The following is a 19955-nucleotide window of genomic DNA, read 5'->3' as shown; positions in this document are numbered from 1 at the left end:
ACTGGCATGAAAAAAATACTATAGTAATTTATAGTAAATACTAGTGTTTTTGAACCATACTATAGTAAATTATATATTATAGTATTTACAACACTTTGTTAATGAATTTTGCACTGAAAAAAAAAAAAAATATTTTCATGATTTGTTATCGTAACATTTTTTCTTTTGTCAAATCAACTTAGATAATTAATGTAGTTCAGATATCATAATATTTTGAGTTTGTTGATTAAACCAATCGCCTTAATTATATATATATATATTTAAAAATTAATAAATAAATCAACCATGTAACTTTTTTAAATTAAAACATTTTTTTTTACAGTATTAAGCATACTGTAGTATTAACTATAGTGAACTGATAAACTGTAATAAATATAGTATAGTTTAATTTTTACTACAGTAAACTGTAGTGTATTGTGGTATAATATACCCTATAGTTGTTGAAAACTAGTACAGTATTGGGTAAAGTAATTTGTTTATATTACTACAGTTGTTATATTACCACAGCAACTACAGAATTACCACAACAAATTAATTCAAGTTCTTTACTATGTTCAGAAACACTGAAAAGTATAACTAGTTATTATACTCAATGTGATGACAAACAGAATGTAAGTCATACAGGTTTGGGACAATCAGATGATGAGTAAATAATGACAGAATTTTCATTTTGGTGTGAATTATCCCTTTACCACTGTCACCCTTGTAAGACCAAATGGTCCCATTGAATTCTGCGAGACTCCTAGTGATTATAAAAGGAACGAACCAAAAAGGGGGAGTGAGAGTTAGAGGGAGGGAAAGTGAGAATTAGAGAGAGAGGGAGACAGAAAGAGAGTGAATAGTGTTGAATTAGTGTCTCATCATGAATGCAAAGCTCTCGTCTAATTTAAAGCTGGCCTCTCCTCTCCTCTCTTCTATTTCACATTGTCAGATTTCAAGAGCTGGCAATGTTCCCCACACATCTCTGGGCTTCATTTACAGTAATGAAGTTGGTTTCTACCCATTCTTTCCCCATTAGAACGATGCCACCGTGACCAAAACATACCCTGAATCAAAACTGCACACGCTGTCTGTTCTATTTCTTCAAATTATGTCAGAATTCAGGAGACAGCTATTTTCCTCTCAGACTCTTGAATGGAATGAAAGAACGACAGAAAACGAGAAGGATATTTTGAGAGGTTGTCAGTAGAAGGAGAAAAAAAGCAGTTCTCTTTGGAATAGACCCAGCTTGCCCATTGAGTCCCTGCCCCAGTGGGAGCTTGGGGCTCTGGCTATAATCTAATTACATGCTTTATTTGCAGCAATTTGTTTCTCAATCAGTCTCATTCCACACAGAGAAAGCCTTCCCCCTGCGCACTCATTCACACCTCATTGTTACAGTTCCCAGATCTGCGATGTGCGCATGAATAGCATTGTCCGTTCCATCAGAGACCCAACTGGAAACAGACCTCAGTTCAGCTTCAGGCTCTTTTCGCTAACAACAGAGTACAGTGTCTGCCGTCTTCAAGCATTAAAAGACCCAGCAGGTTAGATTGTCAGTGTTAGATGTCAAGGCTTTTCAAAAGTGCTGAGTGAGGCTGAATAGCGCAGACTCATTAGCTGTTCTTCGCCGAATCTCCAGACCAACAACTTCTCTCAATGTCTAGCGACGGAAAGAATTCATCCACAAATGTTTCCCCACAGGGGTCCCCACAGTCAGCATGTAACCGGTGCCCTCCACTCATTCTTCAGTGTCAAACAAGCCTCACATTCAAACTTACACGCAGCTTTCTTTTACTCACTGGCACCGCTAGCAGCGCCACTGGACGCGGTGCCAAAATCTCTCGTACACAGCTTTCGCTTGAAAAGACGGCAGGAAAAACATCCATTAAGGTGACACCGGCCTCTGTGGGAGCATCATGACGGGATGGCGAGCTAACCCTACTTCCCCTAACTCAAGAGGGGGCACAATGAGTACATTTGTCTTTGCTGTGGGGGACTAGATGTTCAAATAGGAATCTCAGGGTGCTCATCACCTCTTTAAAGAAGAGCTAATGAGAAATGATGGCTATCAAAGAGAAGTATCGTGATGGCATTAAATAGGGTTATAGGAAAACAAAGCAGTTGCTCTACAGTCTTTATTTAAATGGAAATGAAGCTGCCACAGTATGGACTCTCAATTTCATTTCGGTTACAGTTTCTCTGCCATTTCCAATCTACAGTGTGCACGGTTTGACTCACCCAACCCCACCTTGGACTCCCTCGTGCAACCACTTCGGCACGACTACTTTCACGGGCATTTTTTTCTGATTCCTGGGTTGCCCGGGCAACCTCATTCACACAGAGAGAATAGAGAGTCCAAAAGAAAGTAAAAGGCAGGCATGGAGCGAGGGTCGGCCGAAACAATGAAGTTTGTTCATATGCAGGCGAGCTGAAAGGTTTTTCTTTCCCCCTCCTCCGTCTCCTCATTCCATCCATCCACTAAAAGAAGGCCATGACAATGTAAGGGGAACGGCAAAAGAAAACTTCTCCATTTAAACATCTGCATGCTCGAAAGAGGTGTTTTTAATGAATTAATCGAGTCCGTGTCCTCGTATAGCATCTGCAGTACGAGGCGCAACTCGTTTTATGTGGGTGTACTAAAAACTGTAGAAGAAGCCCAATCGGAACCGAATCCCTTGTGCTTTTTTGCCGAAACACCATGTTTCTTCTTTATTTTATTTTTTACACACAACACTTTATGTGCTGCTAATTTCCCCCCTGACCTCCCTTTTGTGCTTGAACAACCCTCGCTCCCCCTTTCACTGCAACCTCCCTGAGTGCCGAACCAATAAATGCCAAAGGTTGAAATGGTCTTTAGGGGTTGCGGTGGGGGAGGGGGAATACGTACAGGGTGAGTTGACAGCACCGGGAGGGACGAGTCGTGATTCAAAAAGCCCTAATCAGGCCCATCATGGCACTGACAGTGGAGACAAGGGTCTGAAATTAGCATGGAACTGAAAAAAATAAATAAATAAATCGCTGGGTGGCACAATACGCTTGGCCTCAGAGGGCTCCCATCAGAGCAAGGGAGGGTCCAGACATGCAGAAAGCAGAACGAGAGGGACCTTTTGTCTCCTGCTTTTCTAAGGAGCAAAGGACACTTTGCTGAATGCCTCACAAGCCCTATTAAAGCCTCACAATTAAACTGGGCAGATGGGTGTCACAACAGGCCAGGGCTTTAGGATAGATGTGTAGTTTGCAGAAGTGTCTCTCTTTTAGACAATGTTCCCTCTTTTACATTTTTTAATTGTGTGTTTTTTCCTTTCTTCTTTTAACCTCCTAACTTAGACTGTGAATCCTACTGCAAGGCATCCAAAGGCAAGCTGAAGATCAATATGAAGAAGTACTGCAAGAAAGACTACGGTGAGTGAGAAAAGTGCACACAACACCGTACCGACAGCAGCACACTCCCACATTTATGCAGGTGGCTCAAATCCTTGCCCTCTACAACATCTTTATTCTTTATCCAAAGCCGAATTCCCTCGAGCCCCCTCAGTGTTGGTATATTGTAGTGATGGCTTACTTAGGGCTTTCAAGAAGAAAGTCAAAGGATCAAACAGGAGGAAAGGCCATCAGTGAGGGGTTTAGGGGAGGCTGCGTTGACGGACAGCCCAGCAGGTATTTCAGCCCAAAGCGGATCAAACCATGGCAGTGTGACGGGCAGAAGGGACCGGAGTGCTCACAGATATCCTCATTAAGGGAAGCGCATGTCCCTGTCCTGCATTCCTGGGGGCAGCAGGCCCTCTCTTGTCCATGAAAAGGAGCAGATGTGCAGCCCTAGAGGTGGGGTTGTTTCATCAGTCAAGCGAGACCCCGTGGAACTTAAAGAGCTTAGCAGATTTAATAACAGCCAGAGCATTTTAACAGCTCTTTTGACTCATTTCAGTCAGCATACACTGAAAATAAATTGGTGTGGGATTTAACAATTTTTTTATTTGTGAAATTTTTTGCTCTTATCTTTCTTGCATTTACAACTAAGATAAATTCATTTTTACAGTGTAGGTCATTTATCGATGTTGAATAAAACAAATATTATTTGGGTGTAAGTATAGGTATAATTGTAATATTTTTGAATATTGCTATATGAAAATTACCATATTATTATATGTGCCAATGACAAAATAGAGTGCTAATAATAAAAAAGGGGGAGGGGGATTTAAAAAAAAAAAAAAAAAAACATTTGCGACAAGAAAAGTTGGTTTCATATGGTTTTGGAAAATATTGAAATAATTTTCAATAAAAGTATAAATTGAATGACTCGTCATGTGGTGTAACTATCAAGAAAAAGCATTTGCATATTTTCCTCACACACTGTGTACACATTAATAATTTTAACGTTTTGAAATATCTTTTTTTTTTTTTTTTACTGTTAGAAGTATTTGTTATTTTTGTGAATTATTCATTAATAAATATCACGTTTTAGGGGAAATCGCACCACATGACACTTTACACACTGAACTAACCTTGCCTTACTATTAAATAACCAGATATTTTAAGAATCTTAATTGATCTTGACAGTCATGAGGGTCTCTCTATGATGTTTTTTTTTTTTTTTCCCTGCATGGTTCTGCATTTTGGTTGCATTTTAGTAGATTTATTTATTTTAAATAATAATAATAATAATAATAATAAAAAGGTATGCCAGTCTACTTAAAGTTTTCTTTTTTTTTAAAAAAATCCATTTTGTTAATATTTTTTTTTTCATTATGATATCAGGAAAGTTGTATCACCCTGATAATTTTTACTTTATGCCCCCCAAAATATCAAAATTAATTTTAATTCAGAAAATGGTTATCATATAAGAAGTTTATTCTGTTCACTGTATATGTATGAATGCAATTTTTAATAAATTTTTGAATACATTAGTCACTGACCCATATGTGCCCATTAAAACAAAATAAATAATTGAGCTGGATACCATTAAATTTAGCCAGACAAAGTACTTTTATTTATAATGGCAATGCTGTGTACTTGTAAAGATAGCATGCGATAAATGTAATAATTGAAAAAACGTATGCGTTCCAGCCAAAGACATATGATATGATAGATACAACTGTAACCAACAATGCCCAACAGACCTCTGTATGATTAAGGGTGTATTCAGGATGAAAAAAACAGGGCATCCCTGCAGCGTAAAGAGGAGGTCTGGCACACATCGGTAGTTGCATCTTACATGATGAATACTCAGTGCCATCACCTCCTGCAGACCGGCTTTGCATGATCTCCTTTCTACACTGTCATTACTCATTTAAGACTCATTTAAGAATTTATCCAGCTAATATGGTCCCCCGCTGACTTCAATTTACAGTTGTCCTCAGTTATGAAGAGCTGGCCAGCTCCCCCTTTACTTGAAAGTGAACAATCTAGGATAAACTCCCACATTCTGAGCATTAAACCTAATCCACTTTCCTTCTGCCTTCTCGAGCATCAGGGGGGCTTTATACAGCAGCACGAGGGGGGAAATGGCTGGAAATGGTATTGAACTTGAGGATGGAGTCATCTAAAGACTTATGAGGGGAATCAGGCTTTTTGTGGCATGATATTTACAGCCTCATGCCTCACTGCCACATTACCCATAAAACACCACAGGAATCCTGACCACAGCTGGGCCTCCACAGACTGTTATCATTGGATAAATGACTTTCCAAATGGTGACAGCGACAGTTTTTCATAAAGTTAAAGGTTTTGGATTTGATGATATTATAGTGTACTTGAAGAATAAAAAAAAAAAAATCTGTCATAATTTATCTACTCTTATATTGTTCCAAAACTGTATTAACACAAAACGTACATTTCATAAAGTATTCTAATAAGACCTAAGGCCGTTCAACTCAAAAACGACAAAAAAGAACTATACAATTGTTTTTAGTCTTCTGAAGTCATACAAGAGTTTTGAGTAGGAAACTACACATTTTAGTCATCATTCCTTGATAATCTTCTTCTCGACGTAGCTGTTTATCGCTACTATGACTGAATCATTGAGGCGCTGAGAGTCAGATGAGTGCAATTCCAGAACAAAATATTCAGACCGGTTATGTGAACTGCATTAAACAATTCATTGAAAAGATCAGATCAAAAGAATGTGTCGTTTATGAATAGTACATTGCTGCATCTCTCATTAACAAGCTAAGGAGAGCTAGAATGGATATCAAGATTTTTAGTGAATAACTTAAATTTCAGTGTTACTCACACAAAGCTATCAAATGGTATCAGAAGGTTTGGAATACTGTTAATGAGTCATATGAACCACTCATTTTCTTTGATTAGAAAAAGAACAGCCAGAATATTCTTCAAAAATTATCTTTCTGTGTTCCACGGAAGAAACAAAGTCATAAAGGTTTGGAACAACATGAAGATGAGTAAATAATAACAGAATGTTAATTTGTCTGCAAAATATTCCTTTAAACATAACTACAATTGATTTCAACATATTCACAATTGAAAACGAATGTCATTAAACAAACACTGATATTTTGTGATTTTACTTATCAAAACAAATCTTAAGCATTTGGTTTCTTCTAATATTTTTTATTTTTGGGGTTATTAACTCTATTCCGTCATTAACGTAATTTTCCGGCAATCCATGTTTTCACTGTTATATGGTAGGGGGCGCTATTACGCATCTTCTGAAAGAGTACTGAATCTCCAGATCAAAACACAGCAGAAGAAAACAAGCAAAAGAAACATTGCTTATGCACATGTAAAATAACGCGATCATCAAACATTAAATAGCATGTAAATCAAAACTGCGTAACGTTACAGAATGAAATGTCAACCTATGTTAGTGCTGATAAAAAAAGAATGCATGAAGCTAGATTTTTTTTTTTTTTTTTTTTTTTTAAGCAGAATCTCTTATCTCTTATATAAAAGAGATAAGAGTTGAATCGGGTGCCAGGATGCAAAAAGTTCTTTAACACTTTCCCTGCAAGCATTTTTTTTTTTTTGGATCATTTTCACAAAACTTTCATGACCCCCAGAATATTTTGTTGAATAATTATCTGAACATGCAATATAAATATATATATATATATATATATATATATATATATATATATATATATATATATATATATATATATATATATATATATATATATATATATATATATATATATTTATATTTATATATATTTATATTTATATATATATATATATATATATATATATATATATATATATATATATATATATATATATATATATATATATATATATATATATATATATATATATATATATATATATATATATATATATATATATTTATATTTATATATATATATTTATATTTATATATTTATATATATATATATATATATTTATATATTTATATATATATATATATATATTTATATATTTATATATATATATATATATATTTATATATTTATATGTATATATATTTATATATTTATATATATATATATATATATATATATATATATATTTATATATATATATATATATATATGATCAAAAAAAAAAAAAAAAAAAAAAAAAAACCTGCTTGCAGGGAAAGTGTTAAAGAACTTTTTGCATCCTGGCACCCGATTCAACTGAGAAGTCTAAACTCAGTCTAGTTTGATGCTATGTGGCGCAAGACATAAAATGATTCTGGTAACTGTGAAAATTGATCCTTGTAAGAGTGTTAAATAAAACTTGTGAAAAGTTTGAATTCTTATAAGCAGAATGTTTGTAACCTGGTGTAATACTTTCTATATCAGCGGGAAAAAAAAAAAAAAAAACACACTATAATATGGATCCAGTGACATGCATGCTCTGCAAGTCTCTAGCCTTAAAAGCATGCAGACAGTGAGTAAGTATGTAAAGACTGTAAATGGACAGATACCAAGATCACCAAACATTAGCCTGCATGATACTGCCTCAATCTGCAAAGCATTACGCAGACGAAATTAAATCTGCCTGTTTTGCTGGTCCTTTTTGTCAAAGTCACCTTACCAAGCACCTTGAAGGCTATTAATAATGAAAGGGGACCAGCATGAGTCTACAGGCAGTTTAAGCAGATTTTGAGGATTCACACTTGCAAGGATTCTCAAACTGTGGCGAGGTTTGAGTTACATGCTTTATTTGAAAGCACTTTAAACTGAAGGTTGACCTGAATTGCTTCAGCAACTGAGATGATACGAACATCTTAATCAGAATCAGAGCCAGACTCTGAATCTGAGAGAGAACTATCATTTCACTTGTGGCTGTGCATTTAGGCCTGGTAGTATTGTGTTGCAACCATTTTATGGCTCAGTGTGTATATATATTTATTAAACAAAGATTTTAGGATCAAATGTGCACATGCAGTGGGGTCCAAATATCTAAGACCCCACATTATCTATTTTAAACCTAGAAAATGAATAGAAAAGGAATTTGATGTAGGAATTCAAAACATATAAAACAAACAAACAAAAAAGTTATTAATAAGGAAAACTATTTCTTGGCCACTAAAACATGCCAAGTACTAAGAAATTAATGTAGCTATATATATATATATATATATAAAATTAGAAAAATTCAAAATAGAAACATTTTCACTAGTGGTGTCAGACTTTCGGACCTCAATACGGAAGAGGATTAGGGCCAAGCAATAATAAAAAAAAACAAAAAAAAAAAAAAAAAAAAAAAAATCGAGATTAAAGTTGTTAAATTTCCAGAAAAAAGTCGAAATAAAATGTTGAGAATAAACTCATAAAATTTTGAGAAAAACTAGTAAAATTTTGAGAAAAAGTCGAGATAAAATGTTGAGAATAAAGTCATTAAATTACGAGAAAAAAGTTGTTAGATTATGAGAACAAATTCATTAAATTATGAGAAAAAAAGTCGTGAAATTTCGAGAAAAAAGTCGAGATAAAATGTTGAGAATAAAGTCATTAAATTATGAGAAAAAAGTCGTTAAATTATGAGAAAAGGGTCGTAAAATTATGAGAACAATTTCGTAATTTAACAAATTTGTTCTCGTAATTTAATTACTTTTTTCTCATAATTTAATGAGTTTATTCTCAACATTTTATCTCAACCTTTTTCTCGAAATTAAACTAGTTTTTTCTTGTAATTTAACAACTTTAATCTCAAGATGGTTTTATTTTTCTATTATTGCTTGGCCCTAATCCTCTTCCGTACTTCAATGTGTGCAAAGGAACATTTTGTGTAAATGACCAAACTTTGTTTAAATATGTTTTTTTTTTAAAGTACAAAAATATTCCATGTAGTTTCTTAATTAATATTGTTTAAAATGGTTTTAAATTAAATGTTTTAATTTGAATTAAATAAATGAAGTATTTTAAAACATGACAGGAGACATAAAAAATGTCACCTATCTGTGTTAATAGTGAAAAAAATAATTGTTTTGTTTTTTCTGTTATTCTACAGCTGTTCAAGTCCACATCCTAAAGGCAGAAAAAGCCAGTGAGTGGTGGAAGTTCACCGTCAACATCATCTCTGTCTACAAACAAGGTGAAAGCCGAATCCGCAGGGGAGACCAGTTTTTATGGGTCAGAGCAAAGGACGTGGCCTGCAAGTGCCCGAAGATCAAGCCCGGCAAGAAGTACCTACTTTTGGGCAATGATGAGGATTCCCCTGGACAAAGCGGAGTGGTGGCAGACAAGGGCAGTCTGGTCATTCAATGGAGGGACACTTGGGCTCGAAGACTCCGGAAGTTTCAGCAGCGGGAGAAGAAAGGAAAATGCAAGAAAGCATAGTGAGGGCAAAAGGAAAGAGGTGACCATCCAGAGCTGGACAGAGAAACAACAGACGAGTGGTGGATGAAAAGATAATAAGGGAAAGGAGAAGAAAAAAAAAAAGAGGAACTGAACATCGCTGCTTTGAATAAAGGCATGAAGACAATATTAACATTTTGTTTTTAAAATAAGAACATGTGTGAAGGAGTTCACGATGCAGTTTTCATTTCTTATTTGTTTCCTTCAAGATTTGTTTGCTGTTTGCCAATTTTGCACCTGCGTCCATTATAAAGAAAGGTATTTGATGTTAAATGGCTTCATATTTCAGACCCATTTTTGGACGGTTTTGAGAATCAGATTAAGCTGTATTTCTTATTCCAAAACAAATTTTAAGGTAAAAAAATGTAAACAATCGTTAAAAAAGAATAGTCCTTAAGGCCTCTTCAATACAAAAAAATAAAAAAATAAAATAAATAATAATAAAATAAACATTTTCAAAAGTGAGCTTTAGCGTTTAAAAATTCATATGTTCTAACTTATGCATAATGGCATCTGAGATGCCAACATTCCAGAAAATTTCGGTAGGATTTTTTTTTAATATGACAGACATCAAAACAATTTGTCTTCTTTAGTCAATTTAAAACTTATTTTTTTCAAAGTCTGAAAAGTATTTTAAAAAATATCACTTTGTAACAACAATGCATGAAAAACAATTGAATGCATATATTGGTGCATATTATGTTTTATAATTAATTCAGCATTATTAGTTGTTGCGTTTTTCAGGAAGTTGCATGGTTTAACATCATCAATGAATTCAGATGCAAAAAAAAGAGAAAAAGACAATATAGGAAAGCTCTTGTACAGTGTAACATGTATATTTCATTTAACACTACATTTTTGAAGACTGGTGCTGCTGGGTTTTCCCAGACTGCTACAGACTCCGAAACTGTCCCAGCAAATGCACGACAAAAGCAAATCCACAGTTTCTGATTGCCTTTTCATTGTAGGTGGCTTGCAGTTCACTACTTCAAGGTTAAATAATCATCTAACAATTGCTGAAAAGAAGCTCTGTACATTTTTAAGTAGCGCCTATTTTCTTCAAAAGTCCCCACTAATATAGGCTACATTTGGTAGAATTGACGATTTAAAAAAAAAAAAAAAACAATGTCTGTTTAAGCCATGTGTGCGAATCTAAAAAAAAAAAATCTGTACTCATAATTGTTGAAATTGATAAAAATGTAATGGCATGCTTGTACAAACCCTAAAATTATTAGCATGCATTTACAATTATTTTTGAACTTGGAATAAAACCACCATGTATATTTTTGTATAAGACATGATGATGATTGAGGTAGATGACATCATTTCTTGCTCCATTTGATGCTCTGATTCAAGTGTTTATAGTCCAGACATGGACGATGACGTTCTTTTGTTAAAACAGAACTTCAGTGCGATGAGTCCAGTGTATAAACAGGCCTTTTCGTAAGTCCTAAAAGTGTTGGTATAGAATGGTGTGTATAGTTAGTATTTTTCCTTGCGTGTAAAACAGTATTTAGAAGTGTACGAATTACCTTTAACTAGTATTCATGAACTAGTATTTAGTTTTGTAAAGCGACAGCATCTCTCCTTTAACATGTCCATTTAGGGTCTGTGAATGTAGGAATGCATGTACAGTAATGTTTCATTACAACAGAGAATTCTCTTCACTGTGAGAAACGCTGCTCATACACACACACAAACACACACACACATACAAACAAGCTTATTCTGTTACTGATGAGACAGAAGTTCTCTAAAGTACAGCTTTTTCACTGATCTTTGAGAGGTCACTTAATGTTTGATGGTGTGGTCAGTCCTTCACAGATCATTAAGAAAATAAACTGCAAGAACTGATCATTTCAGTATCAAATACCAAAAAAAAGAAAAAAAAAGAAAAAAAAAAAGAAAGAAAAGACGGATTCGATGAACGGTTTACGTGTGCAGTAATTATCATCTTAACTCGATTACTTCTTGTAAATGTACACAATGTATGACATACAGATATTTATACATATGATGTATTTACCGGTTACAAACAATATTCGTAATACCACATGTAAATGTATTTTCTTTGGCACTCAGTATCTTAGTGCACACTCATTTTTATTTTAAGTATTACAATGATGTAAATTTATGTTCAGTTTTTATTTTTCGCAGCAGTGGAAAGATGGCTCATGTATTTGACATTACCAGCAGACCTTACATACATTGCTTCTTGTTCATATTATGAATTGTAAATTTAGCTGTGACAAATACAAGACGTCTGCAATATTGTTTTACAATGCATACTAATATATTATGGTTATTATAAGAAAATATTTAATGACACAAGACATTGTGGATTTTTTCTTTTTATCTTTTTTGTTCGATTGTTTTTTTTTTTTTTTTTTTATACAGTTTGTGGTTGTTTAGATGGTTGTGATTAAAATCCAGAGGGCAAAATAACTACTGAACACCAACCTGGTAGAACTACATTCAGCATTCATTTGGAATAAAATCTCAAAACATTACTAGTGTGCTTTCTCATTTTTTCCTGCTTATAAATTTGGTTTAATAAATTAGTATTTATTCATGTAATCATTTACATATCACAGTAAAGATTTAAGGAAATAAGAACTGAACATGTGACAAGTATTAAGTAACATTAATACATATACATTATAAATATAAATACATTTGATTTTACCAATGAAACAGTTGAGACCAGGTTGTCTTAACTTTATTTATTAGAATTTCTAACGTAAGAATGTCTAAGTCACATTCTCAGGGGGAAAAAAATACAGAAAAGTGTTAAGAAAATCACATTTACTTTTTTTTTCCTACTTAAAAAATAGAATCTGAACTGTAATGTATTTGAATAGATAATGAAAGAGAAGTACCTGTATATTTTAACCCAACAACAGAGCTCAATATTCTGTATTGCATTGTGACTCACAGACCTTGTTTACATGATGGATACAGATCATTTTCTTTACTGCCAAACAAAGAATTTAAATGGGTTTTCCCCCCTTGGAGCATCTCAAGCTCATGGTTATATTCATAATAATATTCAAAACCTTTCAAAGCTCTTTTCTATTTTTCTTTCCATTCCAAATCCTACTCTGATCATTATCTGAGAAGCTAAGAATTTCACTTCTTCATAGTGGTCCATTCCTTGGCTTTAACCCAGTCATGGGTTCCATTACTTTCAGAAATGCAGAAAAGGGGATAGGAGTCAGGAGGGATGTGTGTACCTATATACAGCCTGCTCGGAAGCGGCGTGAATCCCTCGTTAACCCCCGAACACACTTTTTTTTGTTTTAATAGTCTCTGTGGTCCGTATCAGTCTTCTCTTCAGAAACATCCTCTTCATTGCCAAGTTGCGACGACAATAATGGCGATGAGGAGAAGAACAATCACCACCCACATCCCTGATACAAAAACACACACAAAACATCTGAATGAACCAACACTCTTTGAGTAAAAGATACCCTAACAGTGAATCGCTGTGCATGTGGACATTTAAATTCATAATTTACCATGCAAAAACATGACTGATCTTTAGCACATGTGCGTCCCTACCAGCTGCACCGCAAAAACTTCAAAAAAAAAAAAAAAAAAAAATCTGTTGTGAATCCTCTGAGACTAAAATTAACATTTTTGACTTCCTGAAACTCTTAAATTCCCAACTATAATTTTAATGGTTTATTCATTTTATTTCATTCATTATTTGCATTTTTCATTAATTACTCATTAAAATAAACACAGTAATGACTCCTAGATGGGGCTCTTGGCCCTGTGTATGATTCAAACTCAAGATCAACACTAACTGAGGGCGAGAATGACAAACAAAATGTGGTGAAACTTTAAGCGACGCATCTGCCTTCCATTAATCCTTCTGATAGTCAAATTTCTCATATACTCTGTCTCACTAGAGGAATTCCAGGAAGGTGTTGGAGAGGATGTCTCATCTCCTGTGAGTCACTTACATCAACCAGAACATTCTTACATGTGTTGTAGATCAGCTATTACAATACTCTGACTCAAAATTCGAATGAAACGAACAGCGTTTGCAGTTGCGAAAGGCCAATACATTCTCAACTGTGACTGAACATTCTACATTAATTCTACATCAGTTAAGCTTGAACTGCTTTGTGGATTAATCAAATTGAAGTTTTACTTTTTTTAATATTAATGCATTTAATGATTGAATATGGGTGTGTTTTATTAGTGCTTTAATTTAATACAATTATACACTTTAGCTACGTCAACTGTCAAAAGCAGGCTAATTTTAACTGGCATGTTTAATTGGTGATTCGATTTTGGTACATTGTATGATGTGGAATTTGACATTGTGGTAACATAGGGAACACATTCACTATTGACTACGACTTTTTCCTCAAACTCATAATTTACTGCTTATTAATAGTTAGTAAGTTTAGGTATTGGGTAGGATTAAGAATGTAGAATAATATGTGCTTAATAAGTACTAATAAACAGACAGTATTCTAGTAATATGCATGCTAATCAGTAACTAGTTAAAATACCCTAAAATAAAGCGTTACCAATATTGTCTGTGATGGTAATGATTCGTCACCTTTTGTTGGATCTATTCAATATCCTATTGGATAACACAAAATAGATCCTATTAGAATTATATGCATATCAGTTATTTAAGTTTTGAATTTACAAAAGGCTTGACATGACGTTTGTGACAGAAATGACAAATATTAAGGACAGCAAGTCTTTGTTATTAAACGAAGAAAATAAATAAATACTGTATACATAAATACCAAATTAACTGTAAATTAATTGTGTTGATATGAAAAAAGTAAGAAAAAAGTAGAATTTTCCTGATTTTAAGACGTAACCTTTTATAATATTAAATTTTAAACTAATTATAAAACTTTAAATAAAAGGATCCTTTCCTATTTTTAATTGTTTAATTTTGATAACATAAAAAGACAAAACATTACAGCTAATAAAATGTATCCTTTAAAACTAGAATGACAAACTAAAATGCTTTCTCTAAAATCATGTCAAATGTTTTCAAGTTCACGCTTTTACATATTTTCTGACTATGTTTGTCTGGAGCGTATCTAACTTCAGTGCTTCCTTTGTTTGTGCAAACTCTATAAGCAGACATGCCATCATCTGTCACGTAATTTCAAAACATGCTTATCTCAGCTAATCAGACGGGATTTTTGACATATGCGCCGTTTGTCATGGACACTGGCTGGTAATGTATTTGCAGCCTGATTCAGTACTTTAGTTTACATTTCTCTCATAGTTTGGCTCGGTGGCTGTGCATTCCCACTGGAGATCATAGCGCCAGCTGGCCAGCACTGAAGCACAGGGTAAAAGGAAGCTGTGCTAAACTAACTCACGCTGGTATTATGAAATACCAACCCACCAAAGCCTGCTGCGGGCAGGGCATGAGTTAGGAAATAACGCCACACAGCCGGCAATTGTCCAATTTTTTTTTTTTTTTACAGTGACTAGGAACAATGTCACAGTTACAAAAAACAGACCCCCATTCTACTGGAAAATTACTGATTTATTTAACAGAAAACTGGCAAGAGAAGTGAAATATCAAGCATCAAAAAGAAAAATATGGTCCACCAATCTTCATTAAACTAGTAAACGCGTAGAAAACCCTTTACCCATGATGGAAAAACATCTCCAAGTGAACATTATCTTTTCTGTATAAAATTCCAAATGCCAAAATGTCATTCAGATTTAAATGAGCCTAAAGAGAACTGTGTAAAACAAGCCCTTATTCACACTGTGAGACTTTTAAGTGAACTTCACAGCCAGGATCGTCTGTTTGCTCCTCTTTTTCACCTCTGAGAAACTGTCACAGTCCTATAAGCAATCAAATAAGCTCTGTAACCCAATCACGTTGCCCCAATGACAACAATAATATTTGCTAGACAAATAGATTAGTGTGCACAGAGGGCAGAAGACCTGTGAGGCCACCCAGGGGCAGAACAAAGGACACACATTCTTCCCAAGTGTCCTTTATTTATTTAAAATCAAAGACGAGGGAGAAAAAGAGACCTGCAAAACTCTAAACTTCAACTTGTCATAGTCAGGGGCTAGAAGATTCCAAACAAAAGATGGGCCTGAAATCTATCATTTTCTGAAACAGATGATTTTGATCTGCCTGACAGTGTTGTTCCCAATAGTCCTTTTTTTTTTCATCTTTTCAAAGAGTATGGTTGTAAAGTATTTGGTTGTAGAATGTAAACAAATTAAAAACAAATTACATGAATGGATTCCATCAGACTTCATACATTCCAAACCATTGATGCAATTTAAAACAATTACATTTTCTGAACGAGGAGTTTATTTTTATTTTTGTGTAGCTCAACATTTGAGTAAATCCTTATACTTAGATTATTATTTTTAAGTTAAGCGATATAAAGTGACGTTATCCATGTCACGTCGTTGCCGATGTTACTGGCATAACCGGCGTTATCAGAAGAGTCTGTTGTCAGAGTGTTCTGTTATTTTGGTATTTAAAGATGTTTCTGTTGAAGTTTTTAGGGTTACCATTGTGGTGAAGAGTGATGCCTGTGGTTAGGTCGAGAATGGGCTGTGAAACATCAAGGCTATGTATGCATGTTGATTAAAAGTGCAAGTAAATAGTGATAATCACTTTGATGGTTAGTACATTAGTGCATGCTGGTGTGAAATTGTTAACTCACTTAACCATAAAGATTAGGTGTTAGTTTATTCAATATTTCAACTGAATTATAATTACTGAATGTGTAGTATAATTTTTTTTTTTTTTTTTTTTTTTAAAGTTCTATTAAAATAATCTTTGAGTTGTTTACTTAAATGTTTACTTAACATTTACTTAAAAGCACTAAAGTTCACATGTCGGTTGCATTCTAAACTGAAGTCAAATGGTCCATCTATCTATACACTATTGTTCAAAAGTTTAGAATTAGATTGTTTTTTGTTTTTTTTTGTTAAGCAAGGATACATTTAATTGATCAAAAGGGACAGCAAGACATTTATAAAGTTATAAAAGATTTTGATTTTAAATAAATACTTTTTAAAATGTTCTGTTCACCAAGGAATCCTGAAAAACAACGTATCATGGTTTAAAATATTAAGCAGTGTTTTCATCATTGATAAGAATATTACAATATTTTCTGAAGAATCACGTATCTTGAGTAAATAAATAAAGAATTAAAATAATGGTTATTTTAAAATGCATTAATTATTTCATAATATTACTCTTTTTTTGTATAATTGATCAAATAAATGCAGTCTTGGTGAGAACAAGAGACTTTATGCAAAAAACTTTGTGCAAAAACCAACATAGCATGTTCTTCCTCTGGCTTTCAGATGACGCACATCAAAACTAAGGCAGTTTAAACTAGATGGATGATTAATTGTCTTTTTTAGATAAGAAAAGGAATAAACTATTCTAATATTCTGAGTTTAAAAAGGACAGAAAATAATTGTAGACACATACTGTAGACAAAGAATATTAATCTTCAACTGACAACTGATATTGTATGAAAAATATCCTCTTTTAGAAAGTACAGTATAATGTGAACACCCATACAGTCTGAAAATAAGAATGACACAGGAGATAAATACTGTATAAACCTTGTGTGTTCACAGGAGTGAAAGATTAGATGGCTAGAGAGACCTTAAAAGTGTTGTGGCATGTTATATTTTCAACAATTTCTTTCTACCAGACAAAGACAAGTGTCAAACAAAGTTGGGAAACGTGAGGAGTGAAGTGAGTCAGGGAACAGAAGTTGAAAGAAAAGAAAAAAAATAGCGGGGTACGGGCGACAAGGCAGTGAGGAATTTTTCCATTCATCAACCCCTCCTCTTCACCCCCCTTCACAGAATACATGGATATGGTTAGGTGTTAAAAGCAGACACGGGACAAGAAGAAGAGGGGTAGAGAAATAAAGGAGCGAAAAAGAGAATCAATGCAAAACTCGGCAACTCTGGCCTCCAGCTCTGGGATCTGCAAACAAACTTTAGTCTGTAGAGTCCTCTGGACAAACAAATGCAATTATATGTCACATTAGAGGAGCAGGACAAAGCACAGCAATGCATTTATTTCCCAGGGAAATTCAAGACAGATCTTTATAGGGCAAGCAGAAGTGATGTAGTCAAACTGGCTGTCACTATAGAAAAATGATCAGTTTTATTATTCACACCCTGCACATGCTCATGGTTATAATAAAAATGAATTCACGATCAATTCCATGTCTTCTACGAGGAGCTTATGTAATAAATAATGTCTTAATGTAACTTGAGATAACGAAAAGCCCTGTAAATAAAAGTTCTACAGGCATGTCAGCTCTCTTAAAGAAACAGCTCTCCCAAAAATTGACATTTGTGTTTTTACATTAAGTGTAAAAACAGTGAAAAAAAAAAAAATAGGTTTGTAGTGATAGCAAATTGATCTTTTATCACCCAAAGACAACAGTATTAGAATTAGTTCACCCAAAATTGAAATTATGCCAACATTTTTACTCTCTTCCATGGAACACAACAGGAGTTCACCCAAAAATGAAAATAATGTCATTTATTACTCCCCCTCATGTCATTCTACAGCCGTAAGACCTTTGTTCATCTTCCGAACACAAATTAAGATATTGTTGATGAAATCTGATGGCTCAGTGAGGCCTTTATTGAGAGCAAAGCCATTTAAACTGTCAAGGTCCATAAAGGTACTAAAAACATATTTGAAACAGTTCATGTGTGTTCAGTGGTTCTATCTTAATATTAGTATAAAGCAACAAGAATACTTTTTGTGTGCTAAAAATCAAAATAAAGACTTTTCAAGAATATCTATATGGGCTGATTTCAAAACACTGCTTCAGAGCTTTACGAATTGAATCAGTGAATTGGAGTGCCAAAGTCTGATTTCAGCAGTTTAGCCGTTTGATAAGAGATCTGAATCACTAATTCGAAACAAAAGACTCAAAGCTTCAGGAAGCAGTGTTTTGAAATCGCCGATATAGACATTGTTGAAAAGTCGTTATTTTGTTTTTTTGGTGCACAAAAACTATTCTTTATAATATTGCTTTATAATATTAAAGGTGCCATCGAACGTTTTTTTTTTTACAAGATGTAATATGTCTAAGGTGTCCCCTGAATATGTCTGTGAAGTTTCAGCTCAAAATACCCCATAGATGTTTTTTTATTCATTTTTTTAACTGCCTATTTTGGGGCATAATTATAAATGCGCCGATTCATGTTGCGGCCCCTTTAAATGCTCACGCTCCCCGCCCACGGAGCTCGCGCTTGCCTTAAACAGTGCATAAACAAAGTTCACACAGCTAATATAACCCTCAAAATGGATCTTTACAAAGTGTTCATCATGCATACTGCATGTATGCGTCGGATTATGTGAGTATTGTATTTATTTGGATGTTTACATTTGATTCCTCAGTTTGAGGCGGTGATCTGTGGCTAACGGCTAATGCTACACTGTTGGAGAGATTTATAAAGAATGAAGTTGTGTTTATGCATTACACAGACTGCAAGTGTTTAATAATGAAATTAATGACGGCTCGTCTCCGTGAATACAATAAGAAACAATGGTAACTTTAACCAAATTTAAAGGGCACCTATTATGCAAAATTCACTTTTACATGGTGTTTGACCATAAATGTGTGTTGGCAGTGTGTGAGCAAAACCACCCTAGAATGAGAAAAATCCACCCAGTGTTTTTTTTACAATCTCAATAATTCATAAGCACTGTCTCAGAACGCCCTGTTCTAAGATTGCTCTCACTGTGACGTAGAATTGTGCTAAGCCCCACCCACGTGGTTTGATTGACAATCTGGTTTTGGCATAGACCCCGCCGTCGGTGATCTGTCAACCACCCTTCATTGTTTCAACGACAGCCGGTAATGTCTCCTAAGAAACATAAGTGTTCTGTTGTGGGATGTAATAATGAACATAGTAGTTTTCACTTACTTCCGACATCAGAGCCACTGAAAACGCAGTGGATGGATTTTATTTACGAAGGAAAGGCGCCACTCAAAATTCCAAAATACGTTTATGTTTGCGCAAATCATTTTTTGACTGACTGTTTTGAGAACGAGGGTCAATTCAAAGCAGGTCTTGCTTCAAAGTTAATCCTCAAGTGTGGATCGTTGCTTACTGTTCGCGATCCAACGTCACCTCCAGAAGAAGTAAGTGTATTTAATGTTTTTTGAATAGTCATTTCAGTCGATGTCA

The 19955-nt window shown here is 34.2% G+C and overlaps 2 protein-coding genes across 3 annotated transcripts in view; one reads left to right on the top strand and one right to left on the bottom strand.

The window, feature by feature from the left end:
- The window catches only part of ntn1a (netrin 1a), a 77770-nt gene extending 66898 nt beyond the window's left edge, over window positions 1–10872 (top strand). For both annotated transcript variants that reach the window (XM_067372851.1, XM_067372850.1), the window contains 2 exons: window positions 3310–3384; window positions 9400–10872. In XM_067372851.1, the coding sequence (XP_067228952.1) occupies window positions 3310–3384; window positions 9400–9728 (404 nt within the window). In that variant the 3' untranslated portion in view covers window positions 9729–10872. The remainder of the gene's footprint in view (window positions 1–3309; window positions 3385–9399) is intronic.
- Window positions 10873–11006: 134 nt separating this feature from the next.
- Window positions 11007–19955, bottom strand: part of stx8 (syntaxin 8) — a 74290-nt gene continuing 65341 nt past the window's right edge. The window contains exon 8 of the mRNA XM_067372852.1: window positions 11007–13156. Within this exon, the coding sequence (XP_067228953.1) occupies window positions 13095–13156 (62 nt within the window). The 3' untranslated portion in view covers window positions 11007–13094. The remainder of the gene's footprint in view (window positions 13157–19955) is intronic.

Source organism: Chanodichthys erythropterus, chromosome 21, assembly GCF_024489055.1.
Source record: "Chanodichthys erythropterus isolate Z2021 chromosome 21, ASM2448905v1, whole genome shotgun sequence".
In the NCBI taxonomy this organism is placed as follows: domain Eukaryota; kingdom Metazoa; phylum Chordata; class Actinopteri; order Cypriniformes; family Xenocyprididae; genus Chanodichthys; species Chanodichthys erythropterus.
Note: the sequence above shows the minus strand (reverse complement) of the source record. Positions and strands in the feature narration are given on the sequence as shown.